The sequence below is a fragment of the Triturus cristatus genome, chromosome 2_1, assembly GCF_964204655.1.
Source record: "Triturus cristatus chromosome 2_1, aTriCri1.1, whole genome shotgun sequence".
NCBI lineage: Eukaryota > Metazoa > Chordata > Amphibia > Caudata > Salamandridae > Triturus > Triturus cristatus.
Genome location: NC_140581.1, coordinates 449732281 through 449755859, shown reverse-complemented (window position 1 = coordinate 449755859; position 23579 = coordinate 449732281). Strand labels below are relative to the sequence as shown.

Genomic DNA, 23579 nt, shown 5'->3' with positions numbered 1-23579 from the left:
ACTGTACTATTTTAGAACCCTGCATGTTTGGATACCAGCGTCGATTTTTAAACAGCTTCAGTCAATAATTACGGGGTTTCTCTGGGCTGCTGGCAGACGGAGGGTGGCGCTGAAAATACTAATGAGACCGAAATCAGAGGGTGGACTGGCGGTTCCTGACCTTGAGACATACTACTTGGCGGCCCAATTGCAGTGGCTTACCCAAGTGGTAGCATTGGAATTTCGAGGGCCGGGTGGACAAGACGGAGGGAAGACCCCCGGGCAGATACTATCCAGAATTATTTTACAATTGCCTTTACGACTTAAGGCACTTTCTAACGAACTATGGACGTTTCGGCTAGGTTGGAACAGGAGACAGAGGAGAGCGCAGATCACGCGTCCTTATGCCCTTGAGATCCCTTTGGCCATGTGCACTGCTCTACCGCATGGAGGTAACTGGACTAAGCTGACCGACTGGAAGGAGAAGGGACTGACTATACTGGGGACTTCTATGAGGACAACACCTTGCTTCCCTTCGGTACATTGCAGGAACGGTACGACCTGTCTCGTGGGGACGTTTTGCTCCACTCGGAGCTCGTTGCGGCCATTTAAAAACATTGGTGAGAGGGGCTGATTGAACCACAAACCTCAATGGCCTGTCAGTACGTAGTATTAGTGGCAGGAACCTTTAAGGCAGTCACCTGCCTCTATAGGCGTATGACACATGAGGCACTGACTCCGTTACCGACACTACGACAGAAGTGGGAGGAGGACTCAGGTGAAGAGATTCCTGAGAAAGTATGGGCTGAGCTAGTTGAACGAGCGTGGAAAAGCTCTAGAAATGCACGCTTCCAACTGGTGCACTTATTTATACTACACAGGGCGTACCTTACCCCAGCAAAAATTAATAAATATTCTGACACGGATACGGCAATGTGCCTGTGCTGTAACACGGAGGGTGCAGATTTTCGTCACAAGATGTGGGACTGCCCCCCCTTGGGACTTATTGGGAAGAGGTTGTTGCACTACTGCGTGAAATCACTGAGAGAGATGTAGAGCCCATTACAGGCATTTGTCTGCTGCGCTGGTTCTCCCATTCATCCAAGAACAAGATTACTAGTAAGATTTTGGACTTGGGCCTTCTCTTGGCTAAAAGAGACATTACAGAACATTAGAAATTCAAGAGGGGGCCAAGTGCTCTGAGATGGAAGGCTGACCTTAAATGGGCAGAATGCGGGCGCCGTTCGATTACAGCACGCAACACGGCAAATAGTGAGAAAGCTCTGGAGGCAGCAAGGGCTTGGAAACATTAGTAATTTTGCTGAAAATTCCAGACACTGATCTGGACGAAGACCCTGTGGCTGGTGACCCGGCTGTTCTGTCTTGACCACTGTATATTTTATAATTTGATGTGTGTACCCATTGTGTCCCTGACTACATTCGTCTCTGGCACGGAGGGACTTCCTGATGCTTGACACAGTATACCTTTATTGTACTCCTCTGTGATACACTTTGAAGTTATCATTATCTTTGTTATGTGTGATACGCCGGGGAGTTGGGAGGGGGGAGGTTCATTTAGTAGTATTAAATGTGCAGCAAGGTTGTCTTTTACATTATCCTCAATGACAATTGGTTGCTACTATTACATTTGCTTATCAAGGGTCTCGTGGACATTTGGCACTATTGTATTGAAGAGCAGAGCACAATGCAAGTCAGTAATGGCTATGTCACTTGTTCCCTGGGCGCGATCAGGTTGTATTCTCATTGCATGAGTACCTGCTTGCCTACATATTCTGATAATGATCGAATTGTTATGATTTGGAAATAATAAAAACATATTAAAAAAAAAAAAACAGTAAAAAGAAACCATTCTTAACTGAGAGCCTTGAAGATATACAAGCCATCCTCCAGAATAATGTAACAGACACTCACTGAAGACAAGGAAAGAAACAGACAAGTACAACCAAGAAAGTTGAACCAGGTAACCAGGAAGGGTGTAGGTAAAATGCAGCAACCAAGAAGGACCCCTTTTCTTTTATGTAGGTAAAAATGCCAGACAATCATATGTGCAAAACAGACACATATATACCTGAAGCAAAAGACAATTACAAGAGATCCATTCAAGAGATAGGTATACATCCAAAGATAAATGTATATAAGGCTAAACATGCATATAATAATATTTGAAATTCCTGTTGACACACAAGTCATACAGGGTACAGCAAAAGTATATCCACTCATCCAAAGGTAACAAGTGAGCGGGAGGACAAGAAGTGGAGGAATGAAGGACACTCCAAGAACAGAGGTAACCAAGAAAGGACAGAGATAATACATCCTACTGTCATAAAAGAGTATACGACCGTAACTGAGGTGGAGACAGAAAGACAAGGCTGGGAAACTGCAACACAATGGCACATAAGAGTAGGAAGTGGAAGGCATTGCCCACTACAGGAAAACAAGGACAAGTGTCCAAAAACCAACGCCACTGACTGAGGAAGGATGCCAGCAGGTGGTAGCAGGAGAAGCAAAGAATAAACAGCATGTGGAAAGTCTAGCAAGGGAGGAAAAGGAGGAAGAAAAAGAAGACCGCCAGGATGAAACGAAAAGCAAACTGACCAACACTTCATGGAAACTTTAGAAAAGATAGGATATGCCCCACAACAACTTAATTAAATATAACCATCAAAGAAAGTATTTAAATTAACCTCTCTCATTAAAAATGGGATGCCATGAAGGCAGGAGTAGAGGAAGGAAAGATACAGGAAAGATAGGGAAAATCAGCCTCTTGTGAAATAAGGATAGCAGACAAGGATCCAAACAATTAAGGGGACGGGTGTCCCAGGTCAAGAGAACTGAAAAGAACAGCCGCCACAACAGGTACCCCATAGGTGCAATAGCAGATCTGTATAAAAAAAACAGCAGGAGGCAACAGCAGCTGCACTAATCAAAGTAGGTAGGTAGAACATCGACAGGGTAAAAAGACATGCAAGAACACCAAACTGCTGAAGATAAGCAGCATCAGGAGCAAGATAAAGTAGAACAGGGTCTACACAAGAAAGCAGTGATCCGGTGCAATTCAAAATAATATGCCAAAATGACACCAATACCACAAGGGCATCAGGGAGGAGTTGTGGAACCCAGGCCCGAACCAATAGGAACACAGATATGAGCAGGAGAAAATCCACGTGTGCCACAAGGAAAATCAAAACAAAGAGAGGGTCCACACCGAAGAGGGTTGAAGACCGGAATGAAAGTTAATCAGGCCAAAGTGTGTGCCTGCCTGTGGTACCAGTATCATATGGACATAAGGAGCAGAGAAAAGATGAAGTCGAAGTCCCTATAAGGGGTGCTAAGTGCATAGATAGCTCACAAAATACCTCTAAAGCATACAAAATAAGGTCCCAGAGAATGGGGAACAAGGCTATAGTGCATCCGTACAACATAAACAGAATACACGCCACATAGTAAGTGCTCAGGTAGGAAGAAAATCAAGTGGCAAAAAGAAGCTGTAAGAACAGACTCCCACAAGACCACAAAGCAGGATATGTTCCAGATGGCTGGAAATGAAACCTGTCACTGACAGAATAATTGAGAAGAAAAAAACCTGCAGAAAGCAAGAACACAACACCGGATGTAACTCTGAAAGGGAGAAAAGTACTCCTCTCTATAAAGGCAGATAAGAGTCAAAACAAGGGGAAAAACACTTTCCCTAACAACCCTAGTGCAAAAACAGAGTTAAGACTCCATACCACCAAGATTATCTTGGAACCAGCGTAGAGTGAGTCGGCATGGGCGCCATCAAAAGGCATGCCAACGTAGTTTGCACAGCTTCCAAAACCTTGAAGTACGCAACCATGCACGCGGACATAGAACTATGGAAGAGGTCATAGATTGAGCAACAGAATCAGAGGTATCCATTCCGCAGCAGATGCTAAGAGTGGCATCTTGTACCAGGGGCATTCTACTGAGTCCCACGAGGCATGGGAGAAGCGGGCGAGGACACAAGAAGTGTTCAGAGAGCGCAGGGCAGAGCTAGAAGAAGAAAAAATACACCTACCACAAGCGTCAAATTTCCTGGTCTCTCTTTCCGGAGGGACAAGAGGGAGAAAATCAATATTTTGGGTGGCTAAAGGAGGTTGAACCACTAAGCTCTTAGGAGAGGGTTGTCTAAGGAGACAGGAAGGATCCCCAGGGGCCGGGCAATGCCTGTGAGAACACAGGGAGCCCTGTTTCAGTTTTAGCCAAAGCAACCAACAGGATATCGTAAAGACACTATAAGGAAGTACAGGCTCAACGTAAAACTGGTCAGGATGTAGAACACCAATTAAAGGGTCTGCTGACAATTCCACAGAACAAAGTTGTAAATCCAGTACGACCGAAACTCAATTGAGAATGGCCGCAAGAGCAGGACTCATCTCCGTAGCCAAACCATGAGGAGACAGGAGGCTGGAGAGAAGTCTAAGCCATTGGCGTCACCAAAGTCAAGTAACCAGCTAGACTGCATAGATGATGGAACGGTGTCCGAAATGGAAGGGAGACGCACTGCACCGTCTGTAGTACTACCACAACCATGGTCCTCAGAAGGAAAAACCAGAGGAAGGGAGTCAGACAGTCGGCTTCATCAGTGCCGCATCAGATGCCAAAACAGAAACCGGTCGATGCCAAGAAAGCGACGTCTCGAAGTCGAAAGGAGCATCAATCGGTGTCAATGGCATGACTATGGGAGCCTTCAGACAAGAGCCTGACGCTGGAGTCAGCAGCCCAGAAGCAGGAGCCAAAGGTGGGAGTGTTGACGGGCTGTGCACTGGTGTTGCTAAGGTGTCAGACACAGAAGGCTGACCTGAAGCAAGAGAAGAATCCACCGGAAGGGTCACAGGCAAGACCTTATGCACTTCTGTGTGGCCGAAGTGTGCTCCAGAGGAAGGTGAAAAACCAAGAATAGAATGACAAGATTAAGAATATTGTCTCATCTGGGTCAGAGACACCCCAAGATAGGTGGGGAGACGCAGGGGGGATCTCAAGCCCTGACACTTCAACAGAAGAGCGGGGACCACTGTTAGGCGCTGAAGGCAGGAGGCACCGCGACTTCGACCGCTGATACCGAAACTTCCCTCCAGACGTCGAAGGAGAATGACGCCTGCGGGAACAGTTCCTAGCGCAGTTGATCCAGGGTACCGAGGACAACAAGAAGACTTTGATGACTGTGACATGCAAGCAACAAGGAACTTCAGGGACATTCCCGGCACGCTTCCTGTCGGAGCTGGTGACAAGAGTTGCACTTGTCGGTGTAATGGGGCTCACCCAGACACCACACGCATACCGAGTAAGAGTCCTTGATGGACTTTTGTCGTACACAGGACTCGCAAGGCTTGAACCCTGAGGCCATTGAATAAGGGTAGAAAAAGGCACACTGCTCCATCGACGAAAAAACGTCAAGTAGGCTGAAAAATGGTTGCAGAAACTGTGGTTGCTAGCACAGAAAAGAAGGAACTGATGTCAGCGCGTGGGGAGCAGGGCTTTCATGGACTCCGTTGACATCACTTTCGGGAGATGACATCACTACGGAGTCGCTTGACGTGCACTACTGAGGCACACAGGTACTGCTGAAAATATTTCCGGATCCGGTCTGATAAGGAATCTGCAGCTAGATGTCTATCAGATGTCAAGGATAACAGCACCCGTGTGCAAATGAACAAATGTGGCAGATGGAGAGGGTACTATAGTTAATAAAGGCCAAAAACAAGAGCCTGGAGGCTCGCTCCAGGAGAAGCAACATCAAGATCCTGGGCCTGCGGAGTTTACAGCTATGAGGAAAACAGAGGATTAAGCTGCGAATTTATTGCACTTCCTCTTTGGTGAGTAGCTGAACAGTTTACCCTCGGTTGGGCATGCCCATCCGCTAGTTGGGTTCCTGCCTGCCACCGGGAGCCTCGCCGGGACTGATAATTGCATGGTCCCTACATGAAAGAGATCCAGACACAATTCTCTAACGTTTGAGGGACAAGAGACATACAGCATCAGGTAACAAGATCTCCATCCACCTTGCTTTAACAAAGGCTGTCCAGAGCACCCAAAGGGAGTTTAGCTGGCAAAAGGACTACTTCTAAAAGGTGGGCTGTCTTGCTCTCCTCTATATCTTGCCAAATTGTGGATCACAGCCCATGGGAAAACACGTCTTCACTGACCCTAAATTGGCACTGAAATTCGGCCACAAGCCTGCCCACAAATGGAGTTAAGTCGGCTATGGACAGTCCTGGGAACCACCTCAGCAACAATGCTTAAACTGGACTGAACACTCTGGCTATAGCCCCTGCAAGGCTACGGTATTTGTTTAAAATTCGAACTCTTTCATCACCGTTTGGTCTCTGACACTACAGAGTTCTTGCCTCCAACTGCCTGCCCTGTGTTGTATACTCCTATTACTTGATTTGATGACTATACCTGAATTTGCTCTTGTTCATGCGGCTATGCCCCCTGGCAGCACTGGTGCCTGCTGCACTGGTAAAAGCAAGTCATCTATTATCTGTCCAACAGGGCTGGCATTATTTTGCATATATATCGTTTAGATCTCATAGTTCCTCCTCAGCTCTATGGAGGATCTTTCTCCTGCAAGATACGCATGTTGGCAGTACTTGATTCACCCGGCCCCAACTTGAGACGGGACGTCCGCACGACTTCCTGCGGTTCCCATAAGGCTCCTATTGGTACTTTTGCGGTCCATTTTCGAATGCTTTTATTGGGTAATAGGTGGGTTGTGCTTTCAACAGGTTGGGGGGTGTTGAAGTGGGGGGGGTGTTGAAGTGGGAGGGGATGGGTGGGTGGGTTTTTGTTGTTAATGTAGTTTTCGATTTGCATCTACCTGTCTTGGTTGGAAATACTTTCTAAATTGCATTCCAAAGGAAAGGTTCTGGACATATCGCTGAAACCGAATGACTGGTTTGGATCCCCCATTGCCTCGGCTGGCAGGCATGCTTCCCTAAGTGGCAATTCAGCAGATGGCCAGAGTCACTCGGATGCCAGGAAATGTACAAGGCATAGGCGACCAGCTTAAGGTTAGATTTTTGCCTATTTCAGCCAACGTAAGGTTGATAGTGGGTTGCTCCAGGAACTCAAGAACTCCATTTTACTAAGGACTCCCAGACCGGGCTGGCCAATTGGAGGCACATCTTGCTGCGCACTCTGCCTAAGCAGGAAGACGGTGTGATGCCGAACTCTTGATGAAATAAGACACAGTGAGAGGAAGTAACTTATCTTGCAAGATCACAGCTTGTTTGCGTTTCTGGCTATAACATTGATTGCCATGATACTTTTCTCTTTATCTAGCATAAGACCCTGAGCCTGGGATGCTCCGTGATCATATTGGGGGAAGGAACAAATATAGTTTAATGTACCGATGCACCCTGAGATGGACAAATCTCAGTGGGAGTGCAGGTCTTACCCTTGTGCAGTTCCACTACTACTGATTGTGACTTGACATTTGGCACGAGGAATACTATCAAACGATTGATGGCATATATGTTATGACATCCTATAATGCGTAATTGCGCATTGCCAACTGGTTGGTTTTGAAGGATGTCAGAGCCTGGACTAATAGGGTTGACTACCTGCCCTGAACACTTGCGAACCATGCACCTATAGTGCTGACACAAACTGGAGGAAGCGGGCGAGCGCAACTATACCTTTAAACTCCAGCTGAATGCACTAAGGGTTCCGATTTTTAGATCGAAAACCAACGTAGACATTGTAGAGTTATTGAACATTAATGCTCAATCTGTTGAGTCCCCAGGTGTGCTTTGAGAAGCTTTAAAGGCCTACATTCATACAGCATGTATATCAAAACAGCTGGGTCTCTTCAGGGACCTAACAGCTTGCTTTTCACATTTGGATCAAGACTTGCAGGAACTGGAGACCCATTACCTTATCTCAAATAGCCCATATATACTGGCTACGATGTATTATCTGAGGATCATGAAGAAGCAGAGAGGGAACCTCACTACTTGCACAAGTAGGCCAATACAAGAAGGGGCTGGGAAAACACTTGTGTCCTTGCTCAAGAAAAATCAGTGCAGTTCTTCTATCACTGACCTTTAAATGATGAGGGACAGCTCTATCACTCTGCTAGAGATGCTGAAGTACTATGCTATGCCGTACAGTTCTAACCTTACTGTTGCCCCAGAAGAGGCAACAAAATACCTTGAACTTAGTAAGTGTGGCTGGACGATGCCCGTAGACAGTAACTAGATGTGCCGTTTGATGAAGGGGACATCATATGTGCCATCTAGAGCATGCCTGGCAGTAAAGCTCATTGGCTGAATGGCCTTACCATTAAGTTCATTAAAGAATATGCAGGAGCTTTTGGCTCCGCATCTGAAATCGTTGTTTGAGGAGGGAAGGGCTACCGGCTGGCTTCCAATGTTTGGGGAGACAGACACTACTGGTCACTGTACTTAAACATGATAAACCTGCTAGTCAGTGTGACTCATATCAGCCATTATCGATGAATAACAAACAAAATCCTGGCCAGGCTCACTACGGATATTTTACTTCTGCTTCTTCCTTGTATTGTCCAACAGGATCAGCCTGGGTTCATGCAGGAAAGATTCACAGCACATAACCTACACACACCATTTGTTGTGATACATTCACAATATCCTGAGGTTCAAGGCATGGCTTTTGAGGTCACAAAGGCCTTTGACTCACTAGAGTGATAGTATCTATTCTCTCAGCTTAGGCTAATTGGGCTTATCCCTGGATTCCTGTAGTGGATCAGGCTGCTTTATGTCCAGCTTATGGCGCATATACAAGTGAACGGTGTCGTCTCACTCTCTTTCCCGATGAGTAGAGGTACCCTACTGGGTTGCCCGCTGTCTCTGCTGTTGTGTGCTATTGCATGGACCCCCCTCTCTTGTGATCCCGATTGCAGCAATATCACGCCGAGGGTGGATTGAGTTGTACCTCACAGACACCTGTAGTCTCTATGTATGGTGATAATGTTGCAGTTTACGGTAGAGAGTCTGAGGCTAACTTGGCACCCATTCGGAGTAAATTTCTTACGTTTCGTGGCCAGACCTGGACCAAATCTGTTTCCCTAACGACATCTGCCACATCGCAATTGGACACAAACTTTCTTTCAAAGTGGGCAGGCTCCAAGGTTAAATACCTGGGGATTTGGTTCAGCAGAGACATGGAGGAACTTTGGTGGGAGAATTACGGTAAGGTTATTTGCTGGCTGAAGAGGCAGATTCCTGACTGGGCTGCCCTTGTCTATGGATGGGAGGACTGAGATTTGCAAGATGGTTTTTCTACCTAAATTTCTTAACCTCTTTTGCAACCCTACTATTCCACTGACAAGGGCTTTCTAGGACACAGCAGATCCCTCGTTATTGGTTTCACCTGGGAGTGAACACAGCCTTGGCTAGTGTGAGATGTGTTAACTTTGCTGGTTAAGCCAGGTGTATATGCGTTCCTGATAAGGAACTTTATTACTACTGCACACAGGTGCAATTATTCCAGCAAATGGAACAATATCTTGTCCCAGTATGGAATTATTTGAGAGCAGGTCCCCGCAATGTGAACAAAATCTGCTGGTATATATCCACAGTGCGTACACCTGGAATCCCTAGTTCGGTAAATAGCCTGCAGGAGTTAGGCCGAAAGCTATGTCATGTGTACGTAGTAATATTGGAGCAATTTAAATCTGGAGTTCACTGAGATTTCTAGTACCCCTGTATGGACCCAAACCCATTCTGCAGATGTGATGGGGAACTCGCACAGCTGGCAGCACGTGTTCTCAACCTTTAGGAGAGGCCGGGATATGTCCGCACAGAGAGCAGAGTAAGAGTGTGTAATGAGTCTGACCACCCACCATCGATAAATGTGTGACTAGTATCTGTGTGGGATCCGGGGAATCCCGGCCATATCTCCCACGCAGTCACAGCTATTTTAGCGTATTTAAGAAAATGCCCTCATCCCAGTTTCGATCACGTCTTGCAATGTTATAAACTGTCCTGCCAGATATAAGCCATCTAAAGTAGTGAAGCTCAGAGCCCGCCAGCGGTCAACGGTCATCAATTGTGCAAATGGCTTAATCTTCCAAAATTCTGCATTTTGCATTACCTAATGGAACTAATAATAATAATAGTAGTATCACTTATAAAGCACCTGGTTACACCAGCAGGTGTGTACCGGCGCTAGGACTAACTTTCCAGAAGAGGAGAAATAAATAAAAGAACCTATGGCTGGAAAAGCCAGGTTTGCAGTTTTTTTCGTAAGATGGTCTCTGATGGTTCAACCCGAAGAGAGAGAGAGGCAGTGCGTTCCAATTTTTGGCCGCCAGATAACTGAATGAATGTGCACCTAGTCTTACTTTTTGTACTTTAGGAACCTTGACCAGACAGGTCCCACACGATCTAAGATAGCGACTAGGGTTATAGGGGTGAGTAAGTCATGAAGATAATAGGCTACGATGACTAATGCATAAGGCTTTATACAGGATTCTTTTCTTGACCGGCAGCCAGTGCAAGTCATCCAGAGCCTTGCCAGTGGACGTACTCCTAGGGAGCTCCAGAACTAAGCGAGCCGCCGCATTCTGAATACATTGCAGTCTATGAAGGCATTTATTTGTTGCTCCCAGATATATAACATATCTGTAGTCCGGTTGGGATGTTACCAGTGTGTGGACCAGGGTTTTCCTAGCTGCGGTGGGGAGAACGTCTAGGGTTTTCCTGAACATTCTAAGCAGAGCCTCCAGGATTTCGGGATTTGCCGCGAAATCGGCACTGTAAAAAATGCCGCGATTTTTACAAAAGTGCCCGCGAAATCGGTAATGCGCACAATCAGACAGCAACTGCTGGTGACTAAGTTTCATGGGGAGACGCTTAGAGGAGAGGAAAGGTAAACAGGAAGGGACCATTTTAGGGGCAGAATGGGATACAGGCAGGTAATTTATGGGAAGCAAGGTGATGGGTACCATGGAGACAAGGGACCAGAACAGGACACTAAGCGCGCAGGCAGTGAACCCAATGGGGCAGATCAGGTGAAAAGAATTCACACTCTGGAAACTGCAAGGCGGCAAGGAAGTGGTAGAGAGGACAGAGCAGCAGCAGAATCCACTCATTCATGTCCTGTGTAAATGTCTGTCAGCCTAGCAGAATAGTAAAAAAACAAGCATTAGCAATGCAATAGGTCTCGCATTTACGAGAGTTCCAGCTACTGGCATTGTAAATGACCACGCCTTTTATTTATGTTTTGGTTTATAAAACATAAATAAATTGCATTGTCATTTACAATGACAATAGCTTGAACGCGCGTAAATGCAAGTCCTATTACATTGCAAATGTTATAAAGTTGTGCCCCTCCGCCCCCTTCACCCGTGAAAACAAACGGTCGGAGCCCTAGCCAGACCCTCCGGGATTTTGCGATTTGCCTTAAAGTATTACACGGCTGTATAGTGCCTTTATTATGAGTTTCTCCTCTGCTGCTCCTAAGTGGATTCCTCAGGTCATATACTGTGACTGGTTGCATAATTTCAATTTCTTTGGGTAGCTCCCTGTCCCTCCAATCTTTGCCCCCAGAGCATACACTAAGGTAGGTTCTAGAATGCCATTTCCTATGGGATGCTACCAGGCCATCTTTGATGGGCTTCTCAGAACCTATACTAAAGCAAATAGAGGATTGCATTTCCAAGGGATAACAACCTTCACCTGTGGGCTGCTTCCTCTGTTCCAAATCCCAGGTTGCCTATTCAAAGTGGAATACTCTGCTAAAACAGTTTCCATTGATTTAAGGCTGAAAATGAATTGATTATGAGTAAAATAAAATGCCGCAAAAATGCCGCTAAATTGCCATATTTGTGCCGCTAAATTTGCTAATCCATGCCGCTATATCCTGGGGGGTCTGTCTAAGTATTCCAAAACACTTCCTTGCCACCTTTCTGGTCTGTGCCTCAAAAGAAAGAGTGGAGTCCAACCAGACTCCTAGGTTTTTTAAACTGCTGTCTTTGGATAGGGGTAGAGCCCAGAGTCTGTGGCCACCATGCCGATGACCAAATGGAGGGGGATTTCCCCACCACTAAGATCTCTGTTTTACTACCATTTAATTTAAGGCAGTTATTTGTCATCCAAGACACCAAATGTTGCACGCAAGAAGAGAATTTGATGGCTGCTATGTCGGAGTCATGTGACAGAGGCCACAAGTTGCGTGTCATCTGCATATGACACAATCGTGACACCTTGTCTTTCCACAATCTCTGCCAAGGGTGCAACGTACGAATTAAGTTGAGCTCAAAATGGAGCCCCGAGGTACCCCTTGAGACAGAGATATGCTTTTGGAAATATATGGGGGTTGTGTAACCTGGAAGCTCTGGTCCTGCAAGAAGGAAGTCATCCATTTTAATGCAGTTTCGTCCAGCCCTCCTGATCGAAGACGTTGTAAAAGCAGTTTGTGCAACACCGTATTAAAAGCAGGGTTAAGGTCCAAAGCAACAGTCTGACCTATATCCCATTATCTGCGTATTGTCTCCATAGCAAGGACAATGCGGGCTCCGTAGAGTACATGGCTCTGAAGCCCGATTGTGTGGGATGCAGTAGATTATGCCGATTAATGTGTGCACCTAGTTGAGTATTCACCACTTTTTCTGCCATTTTAGAAAAATAAGGCAGAAGCGAAATAGGACGTAGGATCTCCAGCTGACTCGAGTCAGCTCATGGCTTTTTCTTAAGAGGAAGGACAATTGAATTTGGAACCCTGCCACCAGAGAAGGAAAAATAAAGAAGCTGCCATTTGTAAGGAATTATTATCTCCAAATCTTCTCGCATAATCTTAGGTGTAGCTGCATCTGTGGGAGAGCCGGATTTAATGCTTAAGGCTACCCATTTTAGCTCTTCAAGTGTTAGTGAATAGAATTTGCAGAGGGAGTTGGCCCCATCCACAGAGGTCCTCTAAGTTTGGCAGAGCATCCCATTACGAGCCTCAACCGGAAAGGTATCATATATTTTGACAAACTTCTCGGCAAAAAAATCAGCAATCTGGTTACATAAATGAGTTGAGCTGGTAGCAGGAGCCATAGTTCTCTCCAGTGAGGACACATCTGTAAGAATGGCAAATAACTCATTAGAAGAGTTGTCTGCCCGTTCTATTCTCTCATTATAATAGGCAGCCCGTGGTTTTTTTTATATGACAGAGGTAGTGCTTTAAATGCAACTTATAGGCAGTCTTATTCTGGTTTGAGAAATATAACCTCCATATGCATTCTAGAAGCTTACAAGATGTTTTTGCTATTCTTAGGGCCTCATTAAACCATGGTGCTGATTTAGTCTGTCTACAAGGGAGGCTGCAGGACCAGATAGCCACCACATACAGTGCTTCCATAACCCACTTATCCACTAAACTACATGCCCCATTAATATCCTTTCCCAGTAGAGGATGACTCTGCTGGAGGGCATGGGTAAAACTTGCAGAGCTAAATCAGGACGATCTCCTATGAGGGGTGCTTCAGCCAATAGTAGCTATAGGGGGGATTTTAGCTAAGGGAATAGTGAAGGCAACAAGATGATGGTCAGACCATGGGACTGCAAATGAAAATTCAATATCTAGCTCTATAGAGTTAGAAAAGATTGGATCTAATAAATGGCCATGTAGGTATGTTGGGAGAGTGGACTTGAATCTTAACTGCAGAGCGGCTGATTCCTGTTGCAAAAATTGTGCTTCACTATTAGTGTAATCGTCAAAGTGTAAGTTAAATACATCGAAAACTATCAGATTATTTTAACGAAGTGCTGGTTGTACGATTTGTTCCACTAGACTAGAAATAAAATTATTGGTGTGATTAGCAGCTGCCATTATCGAAAAGGAGGCACCTTCACTCTCGTCTATGTTGGCTATATCCAGAGTACATGTTAGGGCTAATTTGTAGATAATGGCTATTCCTCCCTCACGTTCAATCAGCCGATCCGATCTAAGGATACCATAATTCTGAAGGAGGGCATCCAGTATCAGGGGCAAAATCCTCCTTCAACCAGCTTTCCGTGAGAAATATAGCACCCGGTTGCTTTCTAAAATACAATCAAGGACTTCAAACTTATGTTTATGGAGGGACCTACAATTGATGAGCATTAATTTTAACTTATGCCTATCCCCATGCCCTGCCTTATGAACAGCTGTTTTAAATGAACAATGAGTGCACTTCAATGGCACTATATTTATAAAAAGGTTGTGCTTACATAGGTCTGAAACCGGAGGGCCTAGTTCTTTCAATTCCTCCACTGAGTATTCCAAGCGCTGATTTCCCATGAAACAAATAGGGGTTCTGGCCCCTAGCCCCGGCCGACCGCGAACGGACGCAGCCGGGCTTGCCTTTGGCGCACTGGCGGCACGTGCGCTCTGGCAGGCATCTGATATAGGCGGGAAGCCGCCAAGACTACCCTGCCAACTTTCGTGTCCAGCTAGTACAGCGGAAGTGTGTGCAAAAACGAAGTCCCACCCTCCGCTCAAACTGTCCTGCAGCCGCGCGGAACAGGGCAAAGACGAACAGTAAGGACCAAGAGAAAATACAGGTAAAGCAATAAAAACACAGGAAAAGCGATAAAAACCGAGATTAATCCGTAGAAATGCATTGCATTTAATTAAGTGCAGTTAAAAGTACAGTTAAAAGTTGTAACTTTGTCTCCTCCCTTAAAAAAATAAAATAAGAGTTGATATATATATATATATATATATATATATATATATATATATATCCAAAAAGCCTCCGAGCAAAGGAGCATTACACCCTACAGGGCGGCCTCAGAACACCGGGCACGGAGCAGACCGACCATTTCCCATCTGTTTACACACCACATGAGGCCCAATACCGGATTGAAGGTGTTTATTCACAGGCTCAGCAACGCAAAATATCTCCTTTCCCTTAAGCGTTTCGGCATCTGCCTTGGTCACAGGGGGAGAACGTCATTTGCACAGTGCTTTGTGCGCGCTTTTTAAACTTCAAAAGTCATGTGACAGGCATACAAAATACAAGCCCCATGATACATTGCACTGGTAGTTAAAGTTCACATAACATCTTAATAGATTAGATTCCTCTTCAAGTGTCCAATTATTTACAGTGCATGTTTCAATATTAGTTGTCACGTAGATTTATTCTGTTTGCATGGTGCTTACATTCCATGATTGCCTGCGAAAAATGCCTCCACTTCGGCACGATCAGAGTGAGAGTGTCCCCCTCTCTCTGAATCCCTTCCTTCAGCCACTGCATTTAATTATCAAGTGCAGTTAAAAGTACAGTTAAAAGTCGTAACTTTGTCCCCTCCCTTAAAAAAAAAAAATAAGAGTTGAGATACGTGCATGTTCAAACCTTGTTTTATATTTGAATCGACGCAGGAACGGCGCAAGACTCTGCTGCTGGGGCTCTCCGGTGATGCCAGTGAGCAAGGGCGAATGAGCCTGAAATATGTTTGGTTACCTGCGGTGTGTGATGGTGAGCCTGGTTTCCCTGCAGCTTGCCGAATAAACAAGGTTTGAACACGCACATGTGTGGTGCCTCAATGGTGGTGCAGCTTTCATATGGATATGTAGCGGCCTTTCCCAGGTCGCGAGGCACCCCTCCGCAGATGAGCAGCTCCTGTGCGCTTGAATTTGTTAGCGCTTGCTGGAACGGCGTGACCAGTTTCGGCGAGTTTGATAGCAGGGACCCAGCCTTGCTCAGCGATCTACTAGAGATTATAAAAGACATTGGGAGACACAGCGGCATTCCAGTATGGATGTTAAAACGCAGCAAACTACAGAGACCAGAATGCCTTAGCAAGACACGCCCAATGGGCGGGACTATATTTGAATCACCGCAGGAACGGCGCGAGACTCTGCTGCTGGGGCTCTCCGGTGATGCCAGTGAGCAAGGGCGAATGAGCCCAAAACATGTTTGGTTACCTGCGCTGTGTGATGGTGAGCCTGGTTTCTCTGCAACTTCCTTCTCTCTCTCACTTCAAGCTTTAGTGGACCAGTGGGGAAATCCACAGCCAACTCCGGGGAGTGTGCAAGCCATTCACAAAAGACAGGCCTTGGAAGTCCTGCCCCTGAGCACCATCACAATCAGTAACCCCATAAGGGTAAAGAGTCAGGGTATAAGACTTGGTCCCAAAAATATCCTGAAGGCTGCTCCTGTATTCCTCTTCTGTGTGATCTGTCATGCAGAGCAAATTCGCAAATTAGTGTTGGTGGCATCAGTTCCAGTGCAGTAGGTGGGGGCAACGTTAGTGGAAGTGGAGCCGTCCAAGGTGGTGAAGGGGATGCAGCGTTGTGTAACACAGTGCTGGGTTAAAACAGAGTGGAGGCAACGTAGGTTCAGATGGGTCGGTGCCGGATGGTGTCAGGGCCATGGCACGAACATCTGGAAGCCGTATAGAACAGAAAGGCCCAAAGTAACTTTGGATTGCATTAATGCTTTGGCAAAATGGAATACATAGCGTTTAAAAAGGCTGCTCGATCCGAGCCTGGAGTCAGAAACTCGGGGGAAGGCAGGTGCCTGCATTGGGAGAGAAGGTCATGAAGTCGAGGAGTCCGGAATAAAGGGTTGACGCAATGAGGTCGTTATTGGGCCAGGTCCAGTGGAGTCAACACAGCAGGCCCGCTCAGAAAAGGAACAACTAGCTGTATGTCAACAAGCTACGAGGACGAAGGAAAGGAGAGGCAACGAAGAGACATACTTTGTTTTATGTTTTTTTCCTTTTTGCCCCAGAAGAGTTTGAGGTCTTGTACGTCGTCAACTCTGTTATTAGTTTCTGGCCATAAAAAGCTTCACTTCCGTCTCTTTTATGGGCTTCAGATGCATACCGCTACAGGATTCACATCACTTCCAGCATCATCGAAAGCCAGCACGCACCCCCTACCGGCGACTAAAGAGCTCTGAAACTTTGTAGATCCTGTCGGATGTCTGGGGTTGTTCTGCAAGTGAGTAATCTGCAGGCTGAAGTAACCATCAGAAATCTAGAAAAGAAAGGTCATCACTTGGACCTTGTGGGGAATACTAGTTAAGGGGCGAGGTGTAAAAGCGTTTTCATGGTAACAGCTTGATCTGGATAGCTTATCATCTTAGGCATTTAAACAGAGCTTGGAGTGAGTCCATGCTAATTCCAAGCTTTCTTACCTCGATCTATATTTTCAGGGATGGTCCTAGACTGTCAGCTTAGGCCCAGAAAGGGTGATACATTTTCTGGTCACCACAGGTGAGTATTACAGATTTGGAGGTGTTCAATTTGAGATGGCTCCATTTCATTTATTAGTCAATAGCCCAGAGGGAGTTGAAGGTTTTGGAGTTTCCACTGGCCTTGTGGAGTTCCAATTTATGAAGTATATGCATGTTATAAGGCTAGTTATAGTAGGGGAACTGAAAAAAATTGACCAGATTTGGGAATGATTTCATCTAGATGTTGAAAATAAGGGGTAAGGAGATTAAAACGTGAGGGACTCCTATTTTTATGCTGTGGGGTTAGGATGAGAAAGGAGTATGGATGTCATTTTTTCCATTATGTAGGCAGGAAAAGATCTAAGTGAGAGCAGTACCCTCTATTCCAGCTTTTGTCTTGATTTAGGATTAGCATGTCATGATGGACTGGGAAAAAGGCAGCTGAAAGGTCCAGGAGAATTCGGGCAGCAACTCAATTCTGGTCTACTGTGTTTTAAGGTTGTCCCAGGTGAAGATTAGGGCTGGGTCAGTGCCCCTATCTGGACAGAGCCTTTTTTGGATGTCAGAAAGTAGGGAATTTTCATCAATGAATTCTAACAACTGGACGAAAGCTGTTCTTTCTATAAGTTTGCACAGGAATGGTCAATTTGCTACAGGTCTGCAATTATGAGGGTCTTGAGTGTGGAGGCTTTTTTTTGTGCAGGCCAGTTTTTCTTTTTCTCACTAATGCACACTGCTATAACTCAATTGTAGTGAGGTACTTAAGTGTAAGAGGCAAGATTTGCCGCAAGAGTAGATTAATCTAATGGATATGATAATAATGCTCACACAATTCCAAGGTGATTGTAATTTCAGGAAATCAAATCACTAAGACAAACTATTCTAATGCGCATATAATATACTTCTGTCACCAGTTTCTAACAATCTTCATATTTCTTTGCTAAATGTGTATTTTATTCCCATTGTAACTCAGAACAAATAGCTCTACTATTAAAAACGCACGATTTGGACAGCTTGCAACTGACAACTATAGACCCACTACTAATCAAACACCAGCTGTAAATTCACAACCAATTTGCCTTTCTTATGCTGGAGTGTTTAAAAAGTAGTGGGATTACAACTACAAGAGCACATTATCAAAATATCTTTCTTCACAACCGCTAATATGCAGGTGGCCCTTAATGCACCATCTTGATGAGCACATTTTGCATGGGATGTACAATGTTCTTTGGATGTTGGGAGATGTAAATACCGACTTGCTGATGCTGCTAGAATGATCAGCATCCTTTGACAAGGCTGAGTTAAAGTCTGCCATGCTTTATGACTAAATGAACACAAGAGATCCTGAATGTAACTGGTCATTTTTCATGACTGACTGAAATCTGAAAGACAGTCTGGTTCCTCTTTGCCTCCACCCTTTGGCCAGTGTCATGCAGGATGACACTGAGCTAATCCCATTTCTCATAATTTTTAATCTGCAGTAAATACTTGTAAAATATGCCAGGGCTTAAAATGTCATCTTCTAAAGATATTCAAAACCTCCACACCTATGAATCAATGACTCTTGAAAGAATACATTTATCACAAGCTATTTCTGCAAAGTAGATCACTCACACTTAATTGCCTGTCTGCATATCTGGAAAGAGCAAATGTCCCACCATCTAAATCAGGAATTCTAGGATGCAGCCTTGAGGGTTTGGCACTCCTGAAAAAGTTTTATGCCAAGAACCATCTTGACTAAACTGCTTTGCTTCATATCAAAGTAAGGACGCAATGAGCAGGCAATGCAGAAAAACTCAAACTGAAAACATATCGGTGACGAATAAAACAAATTTCTGAAATTAAAGAGTAATATTGATCATTATAGTACATGCATTTAGACCGCTTTAATCCCTATGTACCAGAGAACCTATGTGTTGATCTACATCAAACCCTCATTCAGTAAGGTATGCCAGATGTTACTAAAACCTCCTAAGTATTTTTTGTGCCGGCAGTTACTGCATGATTTATGCACCTGGGCTATTCTAATGAGATGTAAAGCAGATATATAATACCCAGCATATTTAGTATTATTTTAAGGCACGTTTGCCAAGACCATTGTCCATGAGACCACGTAGACAAGCATACTGACTCCTCACCAGTTCAAGCCATCTTTCTGTACCTGCCAACATCAATATTCGTAAAGTAGATAGGAAGATAAGGTTGCTCCAAGGACAAACCTCCTTCAGCCACGAAACGATCTACTCTCATAGATTTCTCTTGCACACTATCATTGTAGGTTGTCGGGATAGGAACTCAATGCCATAATGTAGCAGAATCAACCTTGAACTTAACTACATTGATGGCAGCAAACAAGAAGCATTTCATGTTCATTAATGCCCTCCCCACATAGAAATTTCCTAAAACATTCAGTACCCTCGATTCTTTCTCCTTTATTACATTAGCAGACTCATGATTTCTAGCACTTCTAGTGGGAGGGAAAAAAAGTGAAGGTACAGTTAAAATCTGATCAGAAATGTGCAGTTCAAATAGGGAGCATGTGATTGCTTATGTTACCAGATATATCTGTGACCTATAATATCTTGATTGTGCGTTAGTGTATGCTTTATCCCATATACAAAATATACTTTAGAGTTAATAATATAAATAAAAGACTATGACATACCTGGAACTCACGGAGAACTGTAGATATGTTGGTGTCATTTGCTAAATTCGTTAGAATTTCCAGCTTTGTAAAATACAAAAGACATTTTCAGCACACAAACAAAAACATGCTAACAGTTAATGTATTAACACACTAAAGTAACATGACAATTAATGGTAATGTTCAGATACATATTTTTAGAGACCTGTGCCATGTGTAATTTACTTTCAAAAACCTATTACAACTTTTATTCTTGTAATAATTACCATCTCTAGGTTCTGATTAAGAAAACATACACAAATCAATAACGTCCGACCATCTGCTTCAAAAGATGACTATTCAAATAGGAAAATTGTTGTGCGATAAAGAAAAAGCACCATATTGTGCTTTAGATAATCACAGCTAACTACCAACATTCAGAAACGGACAAAATTGGCCACTGTGTTTTCAACATTTTCACCAAAAAAGCCTGTGGAGTTATTTTCATCTGAATTTGGTTTGAATTTGACATGAATACCATTATCTGATGCATATCATGCAGCAACATCCAGCTTCCGTCTGGCCTTCAGGGAGTCACCAGACATTGTTGATAGGCATTGCATTGTCTCAGACTTCAGCTGCAGGAAAGTGAACCAGGGTGGCCTAAAAGGCGACTTTGGTACGGAGAAGTCCCCCCAAAAGCTCAACTGAATGGCAGGCCCCCGAAAACTAACCTGAATTACTGCAACATTCCTCCTCGCACTCCAACAGCAGGCAGCAGGTTCAGGGGCAACACAGATTCAGCGTTGCCTGGAGACATCTCGCAGCAGGTTTTAGAAAAAGTAGACCCTACAGGATAGTGTTGGGAGGAGCAGGAAATGTTGTAACCCAGGCTCTCTGGTCGTATAGGCCAGCACCCTTCATCTGGGCCTGTGTGTAATTTTAAATAAGCACCATGTTGGAGACCTGGTTGAACATCCACAAGTGTTAGTCTTTGGGTAGCATGGGCGGGGGCGGGGAGGGGGCATCAGGCGCTCCTCTTAGGGGCCATGCCTCTCAAATGCCATGACTGGTGGCAGAGAGATGTAGGATTCCAACATCAAGGAGATGTTTAGCAGGCAGCAGCCCAAAGGCGCAGTAATGGAAGGGGAGACATGCAACCTGCCTACAGGAGCAAGGCCTCAGAAGACTCAGGAAGAGGAACACTCACAGATAAGGAACCACTAAAGATTTTCTGTTACAGAACGATAACACAAAGAAGGCTCTACACTTGATTGACATGCCCAGGTGAAGGGGGAGACTGGCTTTTCTGCTCTCTCCTGGGATTCAGTCAACAAACATTCAGTTTTTGGAGATCAGACTAATCTCAAACGTATGCAGCTGCATAGGTACAAGTTCCTTCATTTTATTTTGCTCCATTAAATCCAGAAAAGGAGTCAAGAATGCTGTGGTTAGGGTTGCGGCCTTCAAAAAGCACTTTCTTCCTAGTATCATATATGTATTTCAAGTTTTCCCACTTTGTATACCACAGAGAAACATAGGCTACCTAAAGAAACTCTACACCATGCATTTACAGGAGGGTAAAGACCTAAATTCAGCTTGGCATAGTGCCCGGCACATCAGGGACCAGGTAGATCGGGAGTGTCCCATCAGTTCCATTATTATCAAGCCTCCCAGTTTTGGTATATGATTAAGTGCTGGCGTGGAGAAATGGTTCTTCATTGATCAGAGTGTTGCATCTCTCCCCTTGTCGCAGGTCTGCTGAGATCAGAAGGTGGAATAGCCTCTATGTCTCCCCTGTCACCAGAGCTATGTTGGAGGTTTAAGCTAATGTTATGAAGAAAAGGGGACTTGTCGTATTCCATCTATCACCATTCTCTCCTTATTTAGGCATGCTGCATTCAGCCACGCTTGGACAGGGAAAACATTTCTGCATGGGATAAAGGGGATTGCTCTGCATTGTGCAATTTTTTTTAATAACAGAGGATTTAAGTACTTTAAAGAAATGAAAGCAGAATATGTTTATTAAAGCAGAGTGATTCCAATATCTGCAACGGTAACACTGGCTGTCAGACCCGGAGGTCAAAAAAGGTCAAGAAGAGTCCTTACTAATTTAGAGAAAAGCCTGCAGGCGCTTTCCTCAAAGACGCAACTGGTTTCAAAATTCTACGCCCTTTTGAATCACCAACACTTGAATGCTAAATAACGATGTCAATTTCACTGTGAAAGTAAGCGAATCATTTCGTTTGACATTCACCAATGGTCTACCATTTTTAAGAGGGCGACGAACTTTGCTAGGCACACCCAAGCAACGGAGGTTGTGTATAGAATGTTATATAGATGGTACTACGCGTCAGTTGGGCTTCATGGAATGTACTAGAATAGATTTGAATACTGCTGGACAACCAGGGGCTCATGTCCTGTGGAGTAGCTCTAAGATATTGGCTTACAGGGCGATGGTGGTGGTGTCTGTTCAGCAGGTTGTGAAACACATGTTGAGCATGGTCCAGTGAAAAGTTTTGCTGGGGTGACCAGCTCTGTCCATATACAGACTGCACTCGGTTAAGTGCAAGACCATGTCACAACAATTAAGAGAGGCAATGTAAGTGATTTTCACCTTATGGGTGGAAAGACTCGGGTCTCAACGATGTAGTCTACATGTTCTGAGACTTTGTCATTCCTAGGCAATGGGAAATTGGCACACAGCACTCTATATCTGGGACAGGTCTTCAGCAGGTTATGGGACCGGGTAACTGCCTATTTTCAATGTGGAATACAGAGGCCTAACGTGCCAAAATACGAGTAGTGGGTAGTGTTCTGGAGGCTGAGATGTACACCTTGGAGAGGCAGGACGTGGGAAGGAAGGAGGGGACAAAAGCTGATAAACCTGAAAAGAACAGAGCAGTACTTGGGTATAGGAATTGGAGGGAGGGATTTGGAGGGAGGGATTTGGGGAGAGGGATTAGGTGGAAGAGATTAGGGTTAATGTTGGGTAACTGATATTTTATTAGGCTATGCCTAACTTATGATATACTTAAAAATCAATAACAATTATTGAAACTTAAAAGAAAATGACATACCTTCAATGTTTTAATCATGGTTGGATCAGTAGATCTAACATAGAAACTCTTTAAAAATGGTTCGAACATTCCCTAAAACAAACAGAAATGAATAAATACATGCAAAAATAATATTATAGAAAACAAAAAACTCTTAGAGCATAAAATATTTCATATTAGATTCGAATAAATGAAAGACATACCCTTTTTTGAATGGACATGGTTGCAATATTCTGCAGGACGATGTACTGGACTTCCCTACAGGTCAAACAAAGGATTACATGTATAAGATATCTTTTCTATGATATAATAGAATCAGTGCATAAATATACTGTGCACTAGGCTAAGGAGATAACCAAGAAGTCCAAGCAATATTTAGCAGCACAATATATTATAAATATAGTCACAGAAAAACCAAATGTAACAGGAAGGTTGAAGTAAGGCTCATGTTTCACTTGTACAAAACCAGAGAAATTCAACAGTTATAGTTAGCTGAGTTAACTATAACAAATGCCCCAACAATGCACTGCTTATGACCTCGCATATTACATCACTCATGACATAGTCAGTGACATCACTCATGACATCATCCAGTGACTGAGTGTTTTAAAAACGTTTGAGTGTTAAATAGACATACCAAGGTGTATTGGTGAATCAGTGGGTGTACGAGTGCCTGATTGGATGATTCAGTGGGTGCGTGAGTAACTGTATAAGTCAATAATTGTCTCAGTGAATGTATGGGTGA

General features: G+C 44.3%; 1 protein-coding gene across 2 annotated transcripts in view; it reads right to left on the bottom strand.

Moving 5' to 3' along the window:
* The window catches only part of AP3B1 (adaptor related protein complex 3 subunit beta 1), a 1836520-nt gene that overhangs the window by 1065922 nt on the left and 747019 nt on the right, over nucleotides 1-23579 (bottom strand). For both annotated transcript variants that reach the window (XM_085632261.1, XM_085632260.1), the window contains exons 10-12: nucleotides 23038-23092; nucleotides 22856-22927; nucleotides 19818-19880 (exon numbers count right to left, since the gene is read on the bottom strand). In XM_085632261.1, the coding sequence (XP_085488387.1) occupies nucleotides 19818-19880; nucleotides 22856-22927; nucleotides 23038-23092 (190 nt within the window). The remainder of the gene's footprint in view (nucleotides 1-19817; nucleotides 19881-22855; nucleotides 22928-23037; nucleotides 23093-23579) is intronic.